The 20,459-nt window shown below is 51.8% G+C and overlaps 10 protein-coding genes across 10 annotated transcripts; 3 read left to right on the top strand and 7 right to left on the bottom strand.

The window, feature by feature from the left end:
* Positions 1-694: 694 nt before the first annotated feature.
* On the bottom strand, positions 695-2,618 carry AA0111_g1077 (Mannan endo-1,6-alpha-mannosidase; the record flags this gene model as incomplete). The annotated part of the gene is made up of 2 exons (XM_028644559.1): positions 695-2,487; positions 2,534-2,618. The coding sequence occupies 2 exons, from the start codon at positions 2,616-2,618 to the stop codon at positions 695-697; spliced, it is 1,878 nt and encodes a 625-aa protein (XP_028511220.1).
* Positions 2,619-3,439: 821 nt separating this feature from the next.
* On the bottom strand, positions 3,440-4,147 carry AA0111_g1076 (hypothetical protein; the record flags this gene model as incomplete). The annotated part of the gene is made up of 2 exons (XM_028644548.1): positions 3,440-3,935; positions 3,984-4,147. 2 exons carry the CDS (start codon positions 4,145-4,147, stop codon positions 3,440-3,442), a joined length of 660 nt encoding a protein of 219 aa, XP_028511219.1.
* Positions 4,148-5,084: 937 nt separating this feature from the next.
* On the bottom strand, positions 5,085-5,966 carry AA0111_g1075 (hypothetical protein; the record flags this gene model as incomplete). The annotated part of the gene is made up of 1 exon (XM_028644537.1): positions 5,085-5,966. One exon carries the CDS (start codon positions 5,964-5,966, stop codon positions 5,085-5,087), a length of 882 nt encoding a protein of 293 aa, XP_028511218.1.
* Positions 5,967-6,125: 159 nt separating this feature from the next.
* AA0111_g1074 (hypothetical protein) lies at positions 6,126-7,023 on the bottom strand (the record flags this gene model as incomplete). Its single annotated transcript, XM_028644526.1, has 3 exons — positions 6,126-6,521; positions 6,567-6,691; positions 6,741-7,023. 3 exons carry the CDS (start codon positions 7,021-7,023, stop codon positions 6,126-6,128), a joined length of 804 nt encoding a protein of 267 aa, XP_028511217.1.
* A 585-nt stretch (positions 7,024-7,608) lies between these two features.
* Positions 7,609-7,935, top strand: AA0111_g1073 (hypothetical protein; the record flags this gene model as incomplete). Its single annotated transcript, XM_028644515.1, has 1 exon — positions 7,609-7,935. The coding sequence occupies one exon, from the start codon at positions 7,609-7,611 to the stop codon at positions 7,933-7,935; it is 327 nt and encodes a 108-aa protein (XP_028511224.1).
* A 200-nt stretch (positions 7,936-8,135) lies between these two features.
* AA0111_g1072 (hypothetical protein) lies at positions 8,136-9,458 on the bottom strand (the record flags this gene model as incomplete). Its single annotated transcript, XM_028644504.1, has 4 exons — positions 8,136-8,318; positions 8,363-8,536; positions 8,583-8,964; positions 9,019-9,458. 4 exons carry the CDS (start codon positions 9,456-9,458, stop codon positions 8,136-8,138), a joined length of 1,179 nt encoding a protein of 392 aa, XP_028511223.1.
* Positions 9,459-10,300: 842 nt separating this feature from the next.
* On the bottom strand, positions 10,301-12,572 carry AA0111_g1071 (putative oligopeptide transporter; the record flags this gene model as incomplete). Its single annotated transcript, XM_028644493.1, has 2 exons — positions 10,301-10,488; positions 10,541-12,572. 2 exons carry the CDS (start codon positions 12,570-12,572, stop codon positions 10,301-10,303), a joined length of 2,220 nt encoding a protein of 739 aa, XP_028511222.1.
* A 352-nt stretch (positions 12,573-12,924) lies between these two features.
* On the top strand, positions 12,925-14,101 carry AA0111_g1070 (GPI-anchor transamidase; the record flags this gene model as incomplete). Its single annotated transcript, XM_028644482.1, has 2 exons — positions 12,925-13,442; positions 13,498-14,101. 2 exons carry the CDS (start codon positions 12,925-12,927, stop codon positions 14,099-14,101), a joined length of 1,122 nt encoding a protein of 373 aa, XP_028511221.1.
* A 392-nt stretch (positions 14,102-14,493) lies between these two features.
* AA0111_g1069 (hypothetical protein) lies at positions 14,494-18,273 on the bottom strand (the record flags this gene model as incomplete). The annotated part of the gene is made up of 2 exons (XM_028644470.1): positions 14,494-18,011; positions 18,117-18,273. The coding sequence occupies 2 exons, from the start codon at positions 18,271-18,273 to the stop codon at positions 14,494-14,496; spliced, it is 3,675 nt and encodes a 1,224-aa protein (XP_028511482.1).
* Positions 18,274-19,033: 760 nt separating this feature from the next.
* AA0111_g1068 (hypothetical protein) lies at positions 19,034-20,062 on the top strand (the record flags this gene model as incomplete). The annotated part of the gene is made up of 1 exon (XM_028644459.1): positions 19,034-20,062. One exon carries the CDS (start codon positions 19,034-19,036, stop codon positions 20,060-20,062), a length of 1,029 nt encoding a protein of 342 aa, XP_028511483.1.
* Positions 20,063-20,459: the final 397 nt, after the last annotated feature.

The following is a 20,459-nucleotide window of genomic DNA, read 5'->3' as shown; positions in this document are numbered from 1 at the left end:
GTGATAGCGATAGCGAACGAGAGGCGACGAGGTTTGGATGTGCGCACTGCGAATCACAGTCGCTGACGATGAGGCTGCGTTGGGAGCTGCAAGGTTCACGTTGGTTAGCATGCAGGTGCAGACTGAGACATGTTGTCACGCACCTTCACGTTCTAGCACTTTCTCTACAGATGTCGCGTGTAGAAGAACATCAGGCCACAGTAACTTCCGATCCTGCGCGGACACGTGAATAGCCGATACCCGATCAGCACGCTTTGTTGCTAAGGATGACAAGCTTTCAACAGCGCGTATCCGGAACGCTATTTCGTTGTTGAGCTCGGATATGTGGAGGGTTGCAGATATGGGCTGGGGTAGTGGGATGGTTCCTATGTCATCGCACGTTAATTGTTGGCGGCCTTCCCTAGTGGGGTAGTCGCCAGCGCCCATCGCCGAAAAATGTCACCCCCGGAGACATGCCAGACCGATGAAGCGATTTGACAGTACGAACTTTGCAATTTTTCAAATTTGCCATCATATCACGCAAATGTTCAAGCTGTCACTTTGATAGTCACGTATGCATCCTGCCAGATAAAAGGACCAATATACATTTTGTAAGATGCCGTCAAGCGGCCTGGGAATATGGTGGTCTATAAAACAATAAGGGTATATGTACAAGATAGAAGAAGAAGATGTGAGGCAATGTGCGCATTGGTGCTTACACCATTGCGAAGACCATTGCGGCCACTACGGCAGCCAGAACTGAGCTGCTGCTGGTGAGCATAGAGCCAGCGCCGAGGAACTCCGCTGGAGATGTCGAGCTGGGCAAGCTGCTGTTAGCAGGTGGCGCCGAGATCAATGTCGTAGAGACGGGCGGTACGACAGGAGCAGGAGAAGAGTCCACCAAGAGACCTGAAGTCGTAGATGCTGCCGGAACGTAGACAGTCTCGGTCACGCTAGGTGTGCAGCTGCTTGTTGAAGAAGCGCGCGAGATGGTCACAGTCCTGGTCACGTTGCGGACGCAGCTAGCAGACGCGGCAGCGTTAGACTGACCAGCAGGCTTGTCTGAGGAAGATGGCTGAGAGCTCGCGGCCGATGTGCTTGTAACAACGACTACCGAAGAAACCACCACGGTTGAAGCAGGTGCTTGAACTGCTTCGGGAATCTTCGATGAGACCGATTCGGAAACCTCGCTAGACGGCGCCTCGCTGGATGGGATCTTGCTGGAGGCAGGGGCCTCGACAACTACGCTGGATGCTGAGGCAACTTCGCTAGTAGCAGGTACCTGGCTGGAGACAGAAGTAGCGGATGAAGGGGCGGGCGTCGAGCTGGACTCGGGGGTAGCGCTAGTCAATGGCTTCGGCGCGCTGTTGTTCTTCGCAGGAAGAGTACCCTTCTGGATCATCAGAAGAGCCTGAGTGACTTCCAAGGCTGACAGCTGTTGGCCGACACCAGAGGTTCCGTCCCAGCTTCCAGTGTACCACTTGCTACCGCATGTAGCGCCATCAGGGCCGCCAGAGCAGGACTTGGCAGCACCGACCGCAGAAGCCTTTAGGAATGGAACGATCTTTTCCTTGGTAAAGGGAGCTACCATTGCAGTCTTGGCAATGAAGCGCGAGAGGTATGCCTTGAAGGACTGTTGATCGAGATTGCAAGGGCGGTTATTCTCCCCTGTCTCGCAAGCCCACTCGTACATGATGTCCGTGGCGTTCTCGAAAGGTCGGAAGAACAGCAACTCGGCGTGGTCCAGGAAGCCTGAAGTACGCTCCTTCCAGGTGTCGTCGCCATTGGTGTAGTCGTACATAAAGGCTGATCCGTGAAGAAACATGGCGTTGTTGTAAGTCCACTGAGTCTCGTCTGCGACCTTGGCGCAGTTGGTCTTGTCGTCTGTCCCGTCGAACACCTCGTACTTGTCGGTAATGAGTCCAACCTTCTTTGTCCAGTCGTAGATCTTCACAGCCCAGTCGGCGTACTTTTGCTCACCAGTGTAGCGGGCAAGGCGTGCACCGAGCGCGAAAGCGCATCCATTGGAGATGGAGTTCTTGTAGTTGTAACCGTATGCGTTCTCGGGGTAGATCTGCCACTTGAGGCCTCCGTCGCAGGAAGTCTCATCCCAGCGGCCAACAATGTTCTCGAAGGCATTTGTTGCGACCTCGAGGTAGCTCGCGGGCGCCTGAGCAGGATCAGGGAACTGATACTCGAGCGCACTCATAACGGCAAGCGCCCAGAAAGCCTGGTCATCGTTGCCAGTTTGGCTCTTGCGGTAAGACAGGATGAAGTCGTTGTCGGGGCCATAGTTGGCAGTCAGAGCCTGCTGGAGGGTCTTGACGTGCGAATCGTCTCCCGAAAACTGGCTGTACTCTATCATGCCACCCCATGCCGCACCGCCTTCCCACCAGTAGTGGGGCTGGGGCCAGATGCCTATATCTTCCTTGGATACACCTGTGGCGTTGCCCTGGTACATCGACATCAGACCGTACGCATACTGCCGAGTAGCGCTGAGAATAGACGCTATTCAAGTCAGCTCCGGAATTGTAATCAGTAAAGATATCCTCACCCTCATCCTCCGGGTCAAGCTTGACACCGCCGGCGGTTGCAGTCAAAGTAGCAAGGAGCGCAGCTCCAGTAGTAAAGTACTTCATGTTGGTAGAGAAACGAATGGGTAGAGTTCAAAAGAAGGTAAGCGACTACAAGTCGAAAGAGAGAAAGGAAGGAAAGTAACGATTGTATACACCGCAGCTGCAGGCAGAATGTGAAGTGAGGGAAAAGCAGCCATAGTGAAGGACGGGGCTAGGCATTATCTACAGATCTGACTCGCGTGGACCCATTTCTTCGGTGAATGAAGTCGGGGGAGGAGCGCGCGGGTGAGAGCAGGGATTGGGTAAGCGGGCGTTTCGAAACGCAGGAACAGAATTAGTCGTAGCCAATAGCTGGCTAGCACGCGTGTTTCAGCGCGGCGGCTGGTTGCTTTTCTGGCCTTTGATCTTTTTGGCGCCTCTGTATATTGTCTGGGCGCCTTACCCTTCATATTTGGACTCGGTCGATCCCTTGTGCTCGCTGGCCGTGCAGCACAGGTGCTTTTGCTGTCGCTGTTTAGTCGCTAAGAAAAGACACGTCGCTTACCGTACTCTCACGACGAACGTCACAGCTAATCGCACCAGCATGCACTACCATAGAAGATCAGCTAGACGCGTACTTGTACCTGCATAGCTAGGGGATGATGTGGGGCTATTGTGGTGCCAAGACCGTGGGGATCGTCACAGGCAAAAGCAGCAGAAGAGATTGTTGAAGATGTAGGTCAAATTACAGACCCATGGTGTCGTTCATGAGGCGCAGTCTAGCCAAACCTCGCTCAGGATATGCCTCGGCCCGTCTAGCAATCATGCGCTGAGGCGTCTCGTCCCAGGTCTACCCAGAACGCCCCGAATGTGAATAGCACGCGAAAAGAACACAGCCACACAATTTACACCCCCACAAGTCTCTTCTCTTTCTTGTCCTTCTCCGATTCCCGTACCGCGGCCATCTCCTCCTTGGTCATATTGTAGGATCCAGTGACTTGGTTGAATGGGTTGTCGGGGTGCTTCTCGAACTCCTTGCGGATCTGGTCGATCTTCTGCTGTCGTCGCAAACCCTTCTCGTCCTTCATCTCCTCCAGTCTTCGCTCCTCAAACGCAGCGTATGCAGCCTTGAAGCGCCTCTCAGGGTGGCGATCCACCTTGTCTTGACTGTTGCCTGTGATGTCCAGAGCGTCGAGGGCGTTATCGATACCGGTGGCATTGAGAGCGCCAGGCTTCGCGTCGAAAGAGCCGAGCGCCGAGTCAATGCCGCGGGGCTTCTTCTCGGCTTTGGGGTTCTTGCCCTTGGGCTTTGAGGGTAGAGAAGCTTCTTCTTCGCGAAGCAGCGCTTCCTTTTCAGCCTTCTTACGGGCTGCTTCAGCGGCCTTTTCCGCTGCTGCCTCGCTGCGATCTGTTAGCTACTGCGCAGGTAGAGACAAAGGTGCAGCCTACGCTTTCGCATTCGACTTTGCGCCCTTGCTCCATTCCTCTGCCTCTGCCTTCTCGGCTTGTTGGTTCTTTGCAGCCTGCTTCGATGCGGCAGCGTCAGCCTTGCGTGCTTGTCCTTGTGCTTTCTTGGAGTTTTCGCCACCGCCAGCAGCGCCCTTTTTCGCCATTGTGTGGTAAGGTTACGAAGGCGTGTATGCGTTTGATTTGTATGGGGTGTAGCGCGAAGGTTCCGACCTGTGTTGTGCAGTTCAAAAGTGAGTCAAAGTTTGGTAGAATGCGGCCTGTGACAGCGGCCTGCGGGCAGCGGGGCAATGGCGTCAGACCACACCAACACCTGGGCACACGTGAATGACTAAGCATCAATACACCGTTCAGAGCGTTGCTTGCAAACTGATCCGTTTATTCACTCCACCAAGTCTGCAACGGCCTGCATGTGCCAAAGAGTCATACAGAATCTTCTTCTTTTCAGTATCTTTGTGTTGCTCGCATTACCGGGTATGAGTTGCTTTCCACTATGAACGGCAAAGTAAGGCATTAAGCTAGTTAACGCGACACCGAAACGATATCTAGTAGCCAGAAAGTATGTAGAGAGTCGTAAACCCTGGTTTGATTTCAAATACCTTGTCTAGATATCTGCATTCACTCTGGCCCTAGAGTAATGCGGGTTCTGTGGCGAAGTGAAGTACATAGCTGCGGAGATGACATTGCTTCGACTGCATGGGTAGGCGTTAGTTGGAACGTGAATGCCAAAATCGCTGACTGTATCGAACACTTTAAAGTATGCAGGCAACAGACGTACACAATTTAGATGAAATATTACTGATTGAGAAACTATGGAAACAGAACGTGACTCGCCGATGTTTATGCCATCATTGAGATCATGACCAGCATGAAGCCAGTATTTTGGACCAGCCGAAGCTAGTATCATGACCAGCACGAAGCTAGTATAAGGACCAGCAAAGCTAGTATAAGGACCAGAACAAGTCTAGTATAACAACCGCAGAGCAGTATAAGGACCAGCAGAGCTAGTATCAGGACTGCAGGAAAGGCAGTATCGTCCTATAGATCATGTGTCAATATATCGGGTCAATGTTGGTATGACATCTATTGGAACTTATCAGCGTTATCAGAGAGAAACTTACGCACCAACGCGATAGACTCTGTTTGTGTGGAAACAGTATTCTCGTAACTCTTTTGTCTTGCAGCGCTGTTCGTCGCGACTCTCTTCCAATTTTCTGTATCTTGTCGATAGTTGCGTTGTACCTCTGCTGCTGCTGTCTTGAGCCTGTCGAGCATGGACTTCAATTTCGCAATCTCTGTTTCGCGCTCGTTGAGTTTGGACTGAGCATCAACGATTAGCTTCTGAATAGTATCCTCGAGTGCTTGAATAGTATTTTTGCGTGCTTGAATGGTATTTGTGAGTGCTTGAACCTCCACAGTAAGCGTGTGTATGGTGTGCTTCGCGTTTTTGCGGTCTATAGCCAAAGTGTTGTTCCTCGCTGCCAGCTCATTGCGTTGCTCCATAAACTTGTCAGTGGCATCGCAAAGCGTATTCATCCGATTCGTGGTTCTTTCCACAATCGCGTCCGCAATTTTTCTATCGGGTGGACTTGCTATGTCCTGTTCGAAAGCTTCGTCCTTGTAATCGTCAGGTTGCAACTCGAACATCTTATTCATATTGGCGATTGCTCTGCGACGGCCTTGTTCACTGCCAGAGGCAGAGTTCTTGGCAAATTCGATGTCCCTCTTCGAACTTTGTTCGAGTGTAGAATGCTTCTCTCGCAATTGCTTGTTGTCCTGTTCCAATGCTAGCCTCTCCATATTCCAAGTCGACTTCTCTTCAGCGAGTTGGCTGGCACTTAGCATGTTCTCAGTTCCTGCCCAAGTCTGTTTCCGAGTTCTGAGTTCTGTGGCCGCTGTCGAGAGTTTTTCTTCTAGTGCCAGCTTTGCCGCTTCCCAAGTAAACTCATTCCTAATGCGTGCCATTTTCTCGTCAGATCTCTCAGCATTAAGGCATTGTTCAGTCTCTTTCCAGGTCCGCTTCTCAGAGTCGAACTGCTGTTCTAATTTCAGCTTCTCTGCTTCCCAAGCCACTTCGTCTTTGAAGCGTGCTATTTTCTCCTCGAACTTCTCAGCATTGAGGCGCTATTCGGCCTCTCTCCAGCGTGCCCTCTCGCTATCGAGTTTCTCGACCGCAGCAATTGCTTCTGTCTCTGACTTGGTGGCTGCATACTCAAGTCGCTGTTTTTCCAACCTCCATGTAGCGCTATCTTTGCTGTATTCGGGAGCTACGTTGCCAGTATTTGTCTCTAATGTCCTAATTCGAGCTTCGAGTTGTTCCTTCTCTGACTTCCACGCGTTTCTGTTGTTCTCGTGTTTGACAGCTGCATTGAGGGCGTTTGTCTTCAGCGTGTTGATCTGGGTATCGAGTTGTTCTTTCTCTAACTTCCACGCATTGCTGTCGTTCTCGTATTGGGCAGCGGCTTTGGACGCGTTCGTCTGCAGCGCGTTGATCTGAATATCGAGTTTTGCCTTGTCCGACTTCACGGATTAGCTGGCATTCAAATGACTTCAACGGCTCCTTACCTTGGACTGCTCGAATTCAGCGCTGAAACTCTTGGCACCATTTTCTGCGGCTTTCTTCGGCTCTACGGCTGAATTGACCTGGTTGAGGAGTTCCTTGTTATCGGCTTCCAGTTTCTCACAACGGTCTGCCAATGGTTAGCCAGGGTGTTCTCACAGCATGGAGCTTGAACGTACTCCGCATCTCGTCATATTCCACTACCCAGGCAGTGGCGTCATTGATGAACTTGTATGCTTCTTCACGCTCGTCTCGATTTCTCATGCATTCTCTCAATTCATCTTCCAGTTCTTCTTCCTCATTTTCTAGTTCGCGGAGCTCGGGATCGACTGATTGTGCATCCTCGTCTTCGCTCTCGTCGTCAGTTTCGTACAAATTGTGTAGGTTTTTGCTTTGCACTATGTGTGCAAGATGGTTATAATCGTACTCGGTCGCATAGTCAGTGTCTGATTCATCCGACATGCTGTTGGTAGAGAGAAGGATGATGCGCGCGGGCGGGCGAATATAGGTTCGTGGGCGCTAGGCCACTGTGAGGTCCAACGATGGCAGCCACGATCAGAGGCCGCGACTACCTCAACAACGGTCGCGTTGCATCGAGCGCAGAACACCACACATCGCGAAATGCGCATATTCACGCCACCTGCAACACTATATACGGGATATGTCTTGCAAATGAGGTTAGTTAGAAGAAGTTGTAGCAACACTGTAAGCATCCACGGGTGTCTATATTAGTAGCGTATTGAAGTGAAACGGTGCGGATTCTCTAGAGACAGGTTTCTACGAAGTATATCTTTGACCGAAACCCTCAATCAAGTAGTATGTCCAGTCAACATTAAGCCGCCTGCTTATGACCAAAACGAGCGGTATCAAGAGTACCTGGGTAGATATATCCAGTTTCATGACTGATTGACATTCTTTCTGCTGTGGCCATTGGTAAGAAATGTTATACTGTTCTCGCTGTTTTCACGTGACGCCTTTTACGAACAGAAAGGCACCAAGCACCGGCGTGGTGGCAAGAGATAGTGCTCATACAGCTCTTCCAAGGATATGTGGCCCTTTGGCAGTGTCCCCTGGTACGCTCTATGTGGCGAGCCTCCGTTCAGAGGTACCGCAGATTCCACCGGCAAAGCCATGTTCAACAATATCGTCGGAACTCGTAAGGTTCAGAATCGTGCGCATACAAAGGCTAAAGGCAAGCTCAAAGGCCATCAGCGCGGCTACGAAGAGGGCTATGCTCAGGGAAAATTGGAAGAGAACGAACGAGCCTGTAGCATGGGAATGATGAACGCCCGACAGGAACATCAGCTCAGACTTATTGAAGCAAAGCGCGAGTCACGCGATCCCGGTCGCTGCTGGGTATCCGCGAGTCAATGAGGTTGGTTGTGGTGCAACCTGATGTTCAATACGTGTTTATTTGAATAGGTTCATTGAAATTCTCTCATCGCTCCATGATCTTCGAATCTCCGTTGCTTCATGATCTATTGAATGCCTCTTAGCTAGGCTTGTGTCTGCGCGTCTGCGCGTCTGCATGATCTACATTACAAGAAACGAGCAGCTCGGAACAAGACGGCGATTTACACAATACCTTCCTCTTTTTCTCTCCTTATGTGCTCTCTTCTCGCTCGCATCGCGTTCCAAGGCGTGAGCTGCTTCAAGCCCAACCACGGCGAATTGATGGGACTAGGCCCTGTATATATGAATATGTCATAAAGGAAGCCACCAAACGCACAGCCAAGGAAGGGTGCCACCATCGGGATCTACATGAGTTAGCAGATGTTATTGATATCGTCAGAAGACGTACCCAGAAGTAGTAGCCGCCAGCGGACCACACCTCATGACCGTAGCCAATAGCATACGACATCAGTCTTGGGCTGAAGTCACGAGCAATATTAATCGCATAGCCAGTCTGCCAGCCAAAGCAGGATCCGAGGCCGAAGATTAGGAAGAACAAACAAAGAGGAAACCATTTATCGGACTGTATGATGGTCAGCATCGTCACACGTTACTGCTGTCTGTCGTACCTTTGGGACACCGTTGTTGCTCGGGTCTTTCAATGCGAATATGACAAACATCAGCAATGTACTTGCGATGAACTCTGAGAAGAACTGGCTTGTCTTTGTAAGGAATGGCTGTGGGTAGGTGCAGAATATTGCTGCTGTAGCCTTCTCGGCAGGAGGCACTGTTCGCATCTTTCCACCTTCAAACCAGTCGATAGAACTGATGTAGTTTGCGTATACGATACCGGACCCAACGAAACCACCCAGCATCTGCGCAGCGAAGTACATTGGGAACCGCCGCCATGGCAACTGGCGGTATATGCAGTTGCTGAGGGTAATGGCAGGGTTAAGATACGCCCCGGAGTCGCCTGCCACGTACAGTCCAAGCATGACGCCTAGGCCCCAGCTGCTTGTTGTTAGTATGCTTTGCCATCTTTCCACAAGTCAGCACTCAACTCACCCCCAATTTATCGACTGATACTGCCCGAAGCCGTTACCTCCTGGGGCAGTAGTCTGACCAGCTGATAACAGAACCTGCGCAACCGCTCCATCGCCGAACATCACCATAATGGCAGTACCCCAGAATTCAGCAAATGGCTCCCTCATCACTGTCCTTATACGCGACCATAGCAACTCAGACGCTGCCCCATGATCATGCTCCTCATCTATAGGTGCCTGAGGATGCAAGCCGAGTACCGATCGCTTTCGTTGAGCGCTCGACGATGTTCGATTAGGCGAGAGCTCTGAGTTGGTGGAATGCGCCGAATACTGTGTCGGCGCCTGAGTCAGAGGTGTAGCGCTCGTTCCAGACGTGATGCTATCTAGGCGGTTCTCAGAATGATCGTCTGCCCAGTCGCGTGTGATTGACGGCCCTGGAGCCATTGGTCCTCGAGTGGTCATAATGGAACGACGTCAAATGCAACACTAGATGAAGATAGACTAACACAAAAGCCCCTCGGCCTCGACAACGGTACCAAGGTGAGAAAAGTGCTAGCAGATGCACACAAAGAGCCTACTCAGCGGACCATGACTGCTTAAGCACCTCGTTCCATACCCGCGGCTCCTATGCTAGAAGACGTCACAGCATAATCCCTCATCGCAATGGCAACGCCATTGGAAGATGACCTCGTACTTCCCCTCATTAAAATAGTGAGATCTCCAGCTCGGGGTACGATGCCGCGCGCCGTCAGCTTGGGACGTAACTGTTGTGCGCCAGGAATGACGTCTGTCAAGCCTCGGGGCGTTATTTCCGTAAGCAAGAAAGCGGAAACTTATCCCTTCACTGAACTGGATGTTGATGAGGTTGATTTGTGATGACTCGAGAGAGGATTTGCAAGTATAGTAATACAACGGATGTTATAATCACTGATTTGGTACTCTGTTATTCCCGATGGTCGAAGTGTGGGGTGCTTTTGTGGGTTTTCTGGGGTGCGTCGGCGATCGCGATGCCCAGTTAGCGCCACTACATCAAAGAGAAACTAAACACCTCTTAGAGCAGAGTATTTCTTCCTACTACAGTAAAGCGCATTAGACCTATATAGATATAAATAGAAAGCCTAGAAGACTGCAATGCTAGTAATCTTTGTAAGTTTTCTTATCAGGAGACAATATAGACTGTAAGATATACTTTATTATTGCTGTATCTGTCACCAAGTGATAGTATATCGTATGATACCTGGGAGGTAGTCGCCTTCTCTCATTCTATTTAAGGCCAGGTAATCAGACTGAGTCGACGAACGTCCCTACAAATGAGGTACCTCTAAGCTTGCCAGTAACAAGTTCACGATACTAAACAGTCCTTCGCCAAGGATCAACCCACTTGCAAGCACGATGATAGGTGTCTCGCTTCTACCCTTCCATCGCCGCCACCATAGACTGAGCAGGCCGCCTATTGTACGCGCCAACGTGAAAGATGGAGTGTTGTACATGCCTGCACGATGAGTTAGTTGGTGAAATGTTGGAAGGGGGGTGACAAGTCATACCAACAGCGACGGCGATCCCACCAGGCACAAAGTCGATCCACCATCCACTCAAACCCCTCTGCTTTCTGTTGTTACCCCAGACTCTGATCATCGTACCTACGGCGAATATGACAGCCGCTCCACTAGCCCATTCCTTGACCATTGGCGGTAAGCCCTTGCCTGTCACCAATCGCGCAGTAAAGACCCACACGTAACCCGTCGGCACTTCGAACAGGCCACCGGGGATGGTGTATACGTTTGTGTACAGCTTGTATACAACAGCAGATAACACCGCACCGAATGCTGAACCGATCATCTGGCCCCAAAACTGCGCATTCGGCGCTGCGCCTAGCAGATGACCACACTTGAGATCCTGTAGTAGATCGCCTGCTTGTAGTGCAGCAGACTCGGAGATGGCGCCTGCAACAAGGTTGATAATGACCGCATTCTTGGCACCAGGCCCAGTGGTGGGCGTGACGAGCGCGAAGACGAGTTGAGTGAGCTTCGAGATACCAGAAACGGGGTTCAAATCTGTTTCGCCAAGTGCGCGGACGCCCATGATGGATAGGACGAGCGCAAGTACGAGCGATAGCAGGGTAAGCCGGAAGGGAATGAGGCCTGGGAATGATATGTGCACAGCAGCGACGCAAAGAACTAGCGAAGCAATTAGACCGATGATAGTGGTACGGTTCGAAACAAGATGCTCAGGCGGGGCATCCGGCTCGGCACCTTCAGCGAGATGTTGCTTGATCGCTGCCAACGGGTTCGCTGACGTGCCATCGCTGAGCTGAGTGTACTGTGGCTTGGATGTGATGTTCAGCGTGAATATCTCTTTCCAAGTATGCGATTGGAAATTTTCTTTTGCAGTAGGGTAATAAGCTCTTGCGACTGTGATGACGGGACGCAAAAGGAGCCACCCCAGGCTAACAAGGGAGTCCGCAAGCATAATGGCAAGAGATATCCAGACTATCCAGCCTTTTGATCCGTTTGTCCAGTCTGACACCGGCCCTGGAGCCCATTCTTTGTGCTTGGCAAGTGGTGAAAGGATGCCCCAGCCTATGATGGCACCGAGGAGCATATGAAGCGTCGTAGCAGGACCCATGATGATACCCTGACCCACGTACGCAGGCGAAGGGTTCAAAGTCCAGAGCCAGTTCTGCGCCAAGGGAAGACCGAAAACGGGTATGTCGTGGAGTTGCGGGATGAAGTACGATACGACAGTATATAGTGCGGATCCGCCAAAAGAGATGAGCAGCAACCTGATCTTAGATCTCCAGTCCCCATCTTCTCCAAGCTCTTGGTCTGGATCCTTCATGCTGTCGTCCATGGACGGCCTAAGATCATGCTCTTCCCGCTGCGCGCTTGAACCTTGTAATAGGCCCTGTGCCTCCTCTCCTTCATCGGACTGGTCATCCCTATCTTGAATCCCTTCGCGTACCATCATCGTCTTGGACTTTTCATCTCCATGGAGCACCTTGATCAGGAGAGCAGTCGCAGTCCCACTCGGGAACTTTAGCTTCTCTCGGATGATCATCTCTTTCCGCAGTGGTACCGCAAACACAACACCAAAGAAGCAGATGCCCACAGACCACACGATCAGCTTCCATAGACTTATATCCAGAGGTCCGTTTTCCTCAGGTTTCAACAGGTAGTTCAGGGCAGGAATTACTCCTACGAATCCACATCCGAGTGGCATGGTGCCGACCGATCCCGCAACTGATTGAACCAGAACATTCTCAACCGGCGTAAACGGCAACTTGAGTGTCTTTGCAACGACCTTGAAGTATGCGAATCCGATCAGAGCAGAAGGCATAGCCATGCCAGAAACCCAACCAGTCTGCAATCCAAAGTACATATTCGAGAAGCAAATCACCACACCAATCGCCAAGCCTACCAAAACACCTCGAAGCGTAAAATTCTGTGGCTGCGACGCCTGTTCAGCCAGGTACTTGCGGGCTCCCGACCTGCTGCGGCCGAGGGCATGATCATCCGTCTCTTCACCATGCCCTCCTCTTTCATTTTCCAACGATGCGGATCCCCGGTCTGGTGCCATCCTCGAGATATTCTGGAGCTGAATCGACTCAGCCAGCGTGCGGACTAGGAAGCATTCAAGAAGAGAAGAAGAAGATCAGGATGTCCAGATAGGAAGATAACGGAGCCCTGACATGGAATGGCGTGCTTGAGCATGTGCACGCGATGATGCAAGGTGATCGGCTAGCGTGCAAAGCTCCACACGTGATAGCCGGATATCATTGGCGGAGTGATTGCTTATCTCCGATTTGTCAGATGGCCAACACTCTAACGTGCATCGCGGACTGCTAGACTAGGGGCGCGTCGCGGCTCCGCATACCACTCCAAGCACTGTGCAAACCTTCCAGGGATCTACTATCAATACCGACTTCGCGATGAAGTTCTCCACCGCGCTTCTGCCTCTGCTGGCAGCTCCTTTCGTCGCTAGCGAACATACATCCAACTGGGCCGTCCTCGTCTCGACATCACGCTTCTGGTTCAACTACCGACATCTCGCCAATGTACTCTCCTTGTATCGCACCGTCAAGCGTCTCGGGATCCCCGATTCGCAAATCATCCTCATGCTGCCTGACGACATGGCGTGCAACCCTCGTAACGCCTTCCCTGGAACCGTCTACAACAACGCAGACCGCGCGCTAGACCTCTACGGTGACAACATCGAGGTAGACTACCGGGGATACGAAGTCACGGTTGAGAATTTCATCAGGTTGATGACGGACAGAGTGGGAGAGGATATGCCGCGGAGCAAGAGGCTGATGACGGACGAACGGAGTAACATCCTCGTATACATGACGGGCCATGGCGGAAACGAGTTTCTCAAGTTCCAAGACGCAGAGGAGATCAGTGCATTCGATCTCGCAGATGCATTCGGACAAATGTGGGAGAAGAAACGGTATGTCCATTTCCTCTATCACACTCATAGACCACCCTGCTAATCAATGTCCTAGCTACCACGAAATCCTGTTCATGATAGACACATGCCAAGCCAACACCATGTACTCCAAATTCTACTCTCCCAACATCCTCGCAACCGGCTCCTCGGAGATTGACCAATCTTCCTACTCACACCACGCCGACAACGACGTCGGCGTCGCAGTTATCGACCGCTACACATACTACAACTTGGAGTTTTTGGAAACGCAAGTCCGCGATCCGACTTCCAAACTGACAATGGGCGATCTGTTCGACAGCTACGACGAGGAGAAGATCCACAGTCACCCAGGTATACGGTACGATCTCTTCGAAGGAGGAGAGCAGGCGGCACGGGAGAGACGAGTCATGGATTTCTTCGGCAATGTGCAGAATGTAGAAGTAGAGGGGAGGAACGAAACAGGATGGGTACGAGAGGCGGGAAGCGTGGTCAAGATGACGAAATCGCATGACCAAAGTGTTGAGAACGTTAGTTCTGAACAGGTCTCACACAGTGCACGGAGAGAAGGTGCTTGGAAAGTGGATGAGGAGCAAGGGTGGACAAAGCAAGCCTACGGAGCCGCGGCGCTGGCAGGCTGTGCAGGCATCTGGCTTGTGGGAAGTTGGATAGAGTCCATGTAGTGGATCGTAGAGACTTTCACTTTTCAACATTCTAACGTTAATGATACCCAGTACGAAGTAGTCCAATTGTTCTGAGCTGACTCACGTCACACCATCACATGCCGCATAAAGCTATTGGCGAAGCATTTGATTGCTACTTTTCTACTGCACGTAGACCTCGCCAAGATGCAAAACTCAAAAGGTATCGTATGCCGTTCTCCGTGAGCCATGCTATGCACCGAAACTCCTCTAACAAAAATCAAAATGCCACTTCATTGCGATTTCAAAACCCACATGGCATCTTATCTCGCTCCACGATCTGTGAACTCCATGCTGCCAGCGAACGATGCTCGCAAAACTGTCACAATTCAGTGCTCTGACTCCGTCCTTGAGATGCGCACGCTCCGACTCTTCTAGATTAGGTTGTTATCCCCAGCGCTAGATCCACCATAAGCCATCTCCTTGAAGCCTGCAGGGACAGTCCAACCATGCACAGCGCAAGCACGCATATACGCCTCGACCGCTTCACCAACACCATAGTCCATTGGAGCACCTGCCTGTAGACGGGCGGGCTTGGGATCCAAGCTAGAAATAGCCATGCGGACCTGTAGAAGAACAGATTCAATTGAGGAAACCGCACTCCAGCCATCGTTGGTAAGAAGCTGCATGCACATGGCACCACCCGCGGTGACGTGACCACCTCCACCTTGTTGGAAGCCGAGGAAGCGAGGTCGGATGACGCGGACAAATGGTGGGCTCATGGGGTAGTCCTTACCGAAACGCAGCTCCAAAACGATGCTCTTGACGTCCTTGCTCTTCATATCTTTTGCAAGTGGCAGGGTGGAATCGAATGAGTGCAGCTCCACTATCCATTGGTAGATGTTGTCCATCTTGTCTTCGTCGATGTGCCAGCCGAGTTCGTGCGGCGGCTCCTTGTTCTGGATGTCGATGATGTCTTTAAAGTCCTTCATCAAACGCCTGGTAGCAGCAGTTGTTGCCCATGCAGGCATCTGAAGCATCGGCAGCTTTGTGTAATCCAGGGTGCCAGGCACGTAGTCGGTGAGAGGCTTGCTAGATGATGACCTGCCAAAAATCTTCGACGAGAACGACGCTATCGAGGCCATCTTCGACTTGCCCTTGTCGCCCATAATAGAGTTTGGTGTGGGTAGAGGGTCAACTTCTTGGACCGACTTGTGTTCGTCATCAGCCTCGAAAATGGTGCGGTCCTCGTCGAGAGTTGCAATACTGGCTCCGTCGTCATCGTCTTCAATTTCAATGGGATCGTACTGTGTCTTTCCAGAAGCTTTCTGCCGCTTGTGTTTCTGTGCATCTATCAGCCAAGGTCCAATTGTAGGTGGGGTACTATCTACCCGAGTAGCCTTCGCCTTAGGACGTCGAGAGGCAGCAATAGCATGGAGCGGTATGACGAGATTACCCGTTACACCACGAGGCGTGTGGCTTGGGTCCTGCTCCACGCATAAAAGCGGCTTGTTGCCTGGCTCTGTGGTTGTTGCAGTGTCTTCGCGTGATTTAATGAAGAGATATCGTGTCTGGATCCAATCGAGCTGAGCAACCACTAGATGCGGAGTTTGGCTCACAAACTCTGCCGGAGCATTGACAATTTCATTGAGAGCCAAAGTCTGTTGGACTTTCAGCTCGCTCATTGTCCAGGAAATGCCACCGAATGCGGAGTAGCCTAAGCTAGTATGAACATCAGGAGCGTGGTAAACACCATGTCCGTAGGCTCGACCGTGGGCAGTTTCCTTGAAGTGAAGTCCCTCCCGAATGATGGTGTGCCAGTTGTAAATAGGACTGCCATGCCATGCGAATAGAGTGGGATATTTGAGGCTAAGCCGCTGGGTTGTCTCTTGCACCGCATGGATAAATCGGCGCTCCTTGTCAGGAGCACCCATTGCAAACCGGAACTGCGCCCAACCTGCCATACCATATAGACGCTCCTCGGAACTACGACCATTTGATGCGTCTTCTTCGCTGTCGACCTGTAGAATGCAAGCCCGATTTGACGCGATCACCCAGCGCAATATCCCAAGAACAGCGGGGGATAGACGATCAACCCAAGTATTCAAGGTAGACTGTGACTTCCGTAGAAGATACTTCCTCATTTCTTGAACAGGTGGTAAGAGATCAAGCAGCGCCGCGATAGCCTGTGGCTTCTCTAGGGTACTCAAGTCATCGAAATTCTGGTTGTAGATATAAAAGCTTGCAGATCTGAACTCCGTATCTGAACCTGGTGGTGGAGCCAATACCTTCTGATATTGCGATGAAGCTGGGCGTGATATAGCGTATGGATCGTTCGGAACCCCTCCTCCAATTACTGGGATGATAGGACTTGACACCTTTACAGCCGGGTAAAGTGACGCATCAATCACGCGACAATGTAGCGTCTTGGTTGGGTTATCGTCTGTTCGGATCACGATCCACTGGCCGTTCGATACAGGACAGGTCTGCCTCGCATCATCGAATAGCATCTCAAGAGAGGCGGCTTTGAATCGCATACTCAAGGCGGCCGGTGGTGGCTCACTGGCTTGCGGAGGTACTGGTTGTGCAGTGTCGGCAGGGGACGCCCAGGTTCGTGGTAGTTGAACCGGGACATAATCCATATCGTTAGACACTGGAGGTGGAACGGCCAGGCTGAGACCGGTAGGGAATTCCCTAAGCCTGCCGCCACGCGCACTAGCGTAACAGAAGCTGACGAGCAGGTCAACAACTTTCGGCTGTGATAAGATCTCATGCTCAATACTTGGGCCGAAGCCTAGCGACATATACTGATATAGACATAGCGGATTGTCGCAGACATAAGGCTTGATCGCTTGTAGGTCGTCGGGCATCCTACTGAAGCAGATCAGACAGAACTCGGTACATCGAACGAAATGTCGTAGCACAAATTGCATCCCTACAAGCGGTAGGGAGTGCTCCTGGCCGACTGAAGAGGTAATGTGGTCATCAGTAACAATCTTTGGCCACGCATCACTAACCCGCTCGTCTTCGTAGTACTTGTCGTGCGATGCATCCTGATCCGTATGTGATGCGTTCAGGACCTGGTCGTTGTAAAATGACTCAGAGCCTTGCCATGGCATGCCTCCGTAACGATACTTTAGGAGCATGTGGAAGCGCTGCTCTAACAGCTCGTTTAGAGGTCGTGAGATGAACGAGTTTCGAAAGCCTTTGGGAAGTTCTGACGAGACATTCTGGGAATCGCCTTGCGAATCTTCCCGTTGCTTCTCCTCATCCTTGCTCAAGATTGTGAACGCTGATATCGCTTCTTGCATTGTTGGCTTATATGTCGTACAAACGCCGACACGGATGCCGAAACTTCGTCGAGCTTGCTGCGCATCGTAAGACCTCAAGTCGTCCATGCTCTTGTATCCTGACGAATATTGGAAGACTGCGACGAGGTACTCTGTCGGCTCAATTTGCCATGCTTGCATAGCCTCTTCCGAGATGCCGAGTTTGGAGATGCGGATGGAAAGAGAGACAAAACAACCAAGGCCGTCCATCAAGCCTCCAAGATGTCCAACCTTAAACCCTTCACTCTTAGCGATCAAGAGATCACTCCGGATTCGTTGTCGGAAGGCAGATGTAGCTTCTGTATGGCCACCACCCTGGAATGCGCTACTACCGTTTGCGAGCTGCGGCTTTGGCATCATGTCTTCGTCACCAGGAAAGTACTCGTCTTCTTCTTCTTCGTCGTCTTCGTCGTCGAAATCGTCAAACTCCTGTGAGTCGAGCATCTGCTGGTCGCCATCGCGGTCGGTTGATTCCAGTCTAGTAGAAACTAGCTCAAGAATCTGAGGAACGGTCTTCCCAAAGGCAGCATCGGCGATGTCGCTGAGGGCAGCAGCGACACTAGCAGAGGCATTGTCGGCACCGAAGATCATGCAAGTGTGTCTAGTGGGGTAATCGGATACTTCTGTGTAGTTTGTCAGCTATGTTCAACCAAGGCAGCGTAGGCATGCTGGTTGACCGCTGGAGGCGCCTTGCTAGCCCTTCGAACGCCGACGAGGAAATAACATACCTGGAACCAAGGCTGAGATCTCCAATTGCTCGCCGTCTGCAATGCACATGAATGTGAACTCGCCGTCGTCGCCACCAGCGCGTACATTTGAGATGCCCGCGATCGAGACGCCATCCGCGGCCTTTTGAAGGTCGGCCTGGAAGTGCCGCCTCGGCATGTTGGCGCGCTTTTGATAGCTTGCTAGATAGTGAGAGCCAACAGGTTGGTGTTGTTACGGAGTGGTTGGCATTAATGTAGGTGCGTGTTGGATTGAGGCCGGTGGTTGAGCGAGCGGGCTGCGGCGCAGTGCAGACCGGTAGTAACGCGGAAAGCTCCAAATTTGTAAGTCTTGAACAGCTGTGTACTAGGTAGTAAACAGGTGAGTCGCGTTGATAATCGTGTTGACGCACTTTCCCTGTTTGTGCGAGACAGTAATCACGGAAAGGCAGTCACGCCCAAGCTAGCGATGAAGTTGTGGAAGAGAAGAAATAGAAAAGCCAAAGCGATTGGCGGCCCTACCTGAGCTCAGATTGCTTCTACAGGTTCTTGGCAGACTAGATGGCCTGTGAGACGCTGCCTGGCGTCCGCGGATATCAGTCAACGAGAGAGGTGAGGGTGCAGGATAGCGCCTGTGTTGCCTGGAAAGTGGAGCTTGACTGAGCCACTCAAACGCAGGCCGCAGCTCGCAGAGGAGCTCTTCCAAGGATGACCAGCTAGTCATTCAGCGACCCTTTCTGATATCATTGACACAATGATTTTCTCTAGTGGAAAATTGCAGAGTCAGAAGAAAGACGCACTCCAAGATATGGAAGATGCCGTCATAGCCCCTCCCCCACAATTTAGCTATGCGGGAGGGAAACTAAAGGTTCCGAGCGTTCGGCTATTCCCTGCAACATTCAGGAACGCCCGCGACATCTCCTAGTAATCCCGCGATCGCCATGGCCGTGTCTGAAGAGAAGACGACGCCCAAATCAACACATGTATCTGATCCCGCGCTTGCTCCTTTCCTCGAGCCGCGCTTCGATGCCGCCGAATACCTCAACGCCACGCTGCCTTCGCTATCGCTAGCTTCAAGGCCAAAATCGAGTAATGCCGTCTCGTTAGCCGACCTCTCTTCGCAGACACAGGACCTCCTCTCACAGCTCAATGCGCACACGACGCGATTATCGGCCATCTTGACACAGTTGACCGATGACATTCTACGGAGCGGTGGGCGGCTGGCGTACGAGGTGGAAGTGCTGCGTGGAGAGGCTTTTGGGCTTACTGAGACGTTGACAGATGGGCTGAAGGGCGATGTCCAGAAGTTCATACCAGGCGGGATCTCGATAAAGACAGAGTCAACCGGAGATGAGCTCAAGAGCCCTACTACATCGCAGACAGATGCACCGGATGCGCAACCGTCACAGCCAACGCTTGAAGAGCCCGATGAGACAACGCCAGAATACATCTCGGACCTCCGCACCCTCGCCACAGTCCGCTCGCGTCTCGAGACGGTTATCAAGGTTTTTGGCGAGGCCATGCACTGGTCAATACCACCGTCCGAGGTCTCCCTAGGTGCTTCGCTCATCAGCGTCTCCGCCCCCGAGCCTGGCACAGACAGCGCTTCGCGCGAACAGAAAGGCAAGGAGTTTGCTGCCTCGCTACGAACCGAGATCGCCGACCTCATCACCGGCGACCCAGAAGGTGGCATGGAAAAGGCGGAGATAAGGATACAGGCTTTGAGAGACCTAGCGCGGGTCTGGAAGGGCACAGCAGAGGAGAAGGCGAGAGCCAAGTTCGTGGAAAGTCTGGTCAAGCTGGCAGAAGACAAGCAAAGAGAACTCGATAGAGAAAAGGAGAGGAACAAGGACCGGGGTCAGCAGAGGCCAGGCCGGAGTGGCAGTGTGCCAAAGCAGCAGCAACCTCAACAGCAAAGAGGCGGTGGGTTCTTAGAGAATCTTCAAAGGATACGAGGCCTTGTGGAATGAAGAATGCATGCCCTCGCTCATTGTAGATCACTTCTTGAAATGTGCCGTCACGTGAATACGCGTCAAATCGTGTCGATGCGAGAAGCTACTGCGTTTACCAGTACGTAGATGGATGGCTGTTGCTGTTTGTTGCGCTAGAAACCCCCTCTGACTCGAACCGCATGGTTATGGAGCCTATCCACAGGTGTAGGACATTGTACACTCTATCAGCGCATCACATAGCTTGTACATCGAAGGTCCAGCTCAAGTCGTGCAAAGCGTCTCTTTTCATTCAACGTAATCTCGTAGAGTACAGAACAACAAAGCCCAATGGCGCACAAACATCCTCCACAACAAACATGCCTCGCCTATCCCAGCCCTACTCCTAGGCTACGACGGATCCCCCATAGGAGTCAAC

This window comes from Alternaria arborescens, assembly GCF_004154835.1.
Source record: "Alternaria arborescens strain FERA 675 chromosome Unknown contig_2, whole genome shotgun sequence".
In the NCBI taxonomy this organism is placed as follows: Eukaryota; Fungi; Ascomycota; class Dothideomycetes; order Pleosporales; family Pleosporaceae; genus Alternaria; species Alternaria arborescens.
This window is presented reverse-complemented; position numbering and strand designations above follow the sequence as displayed.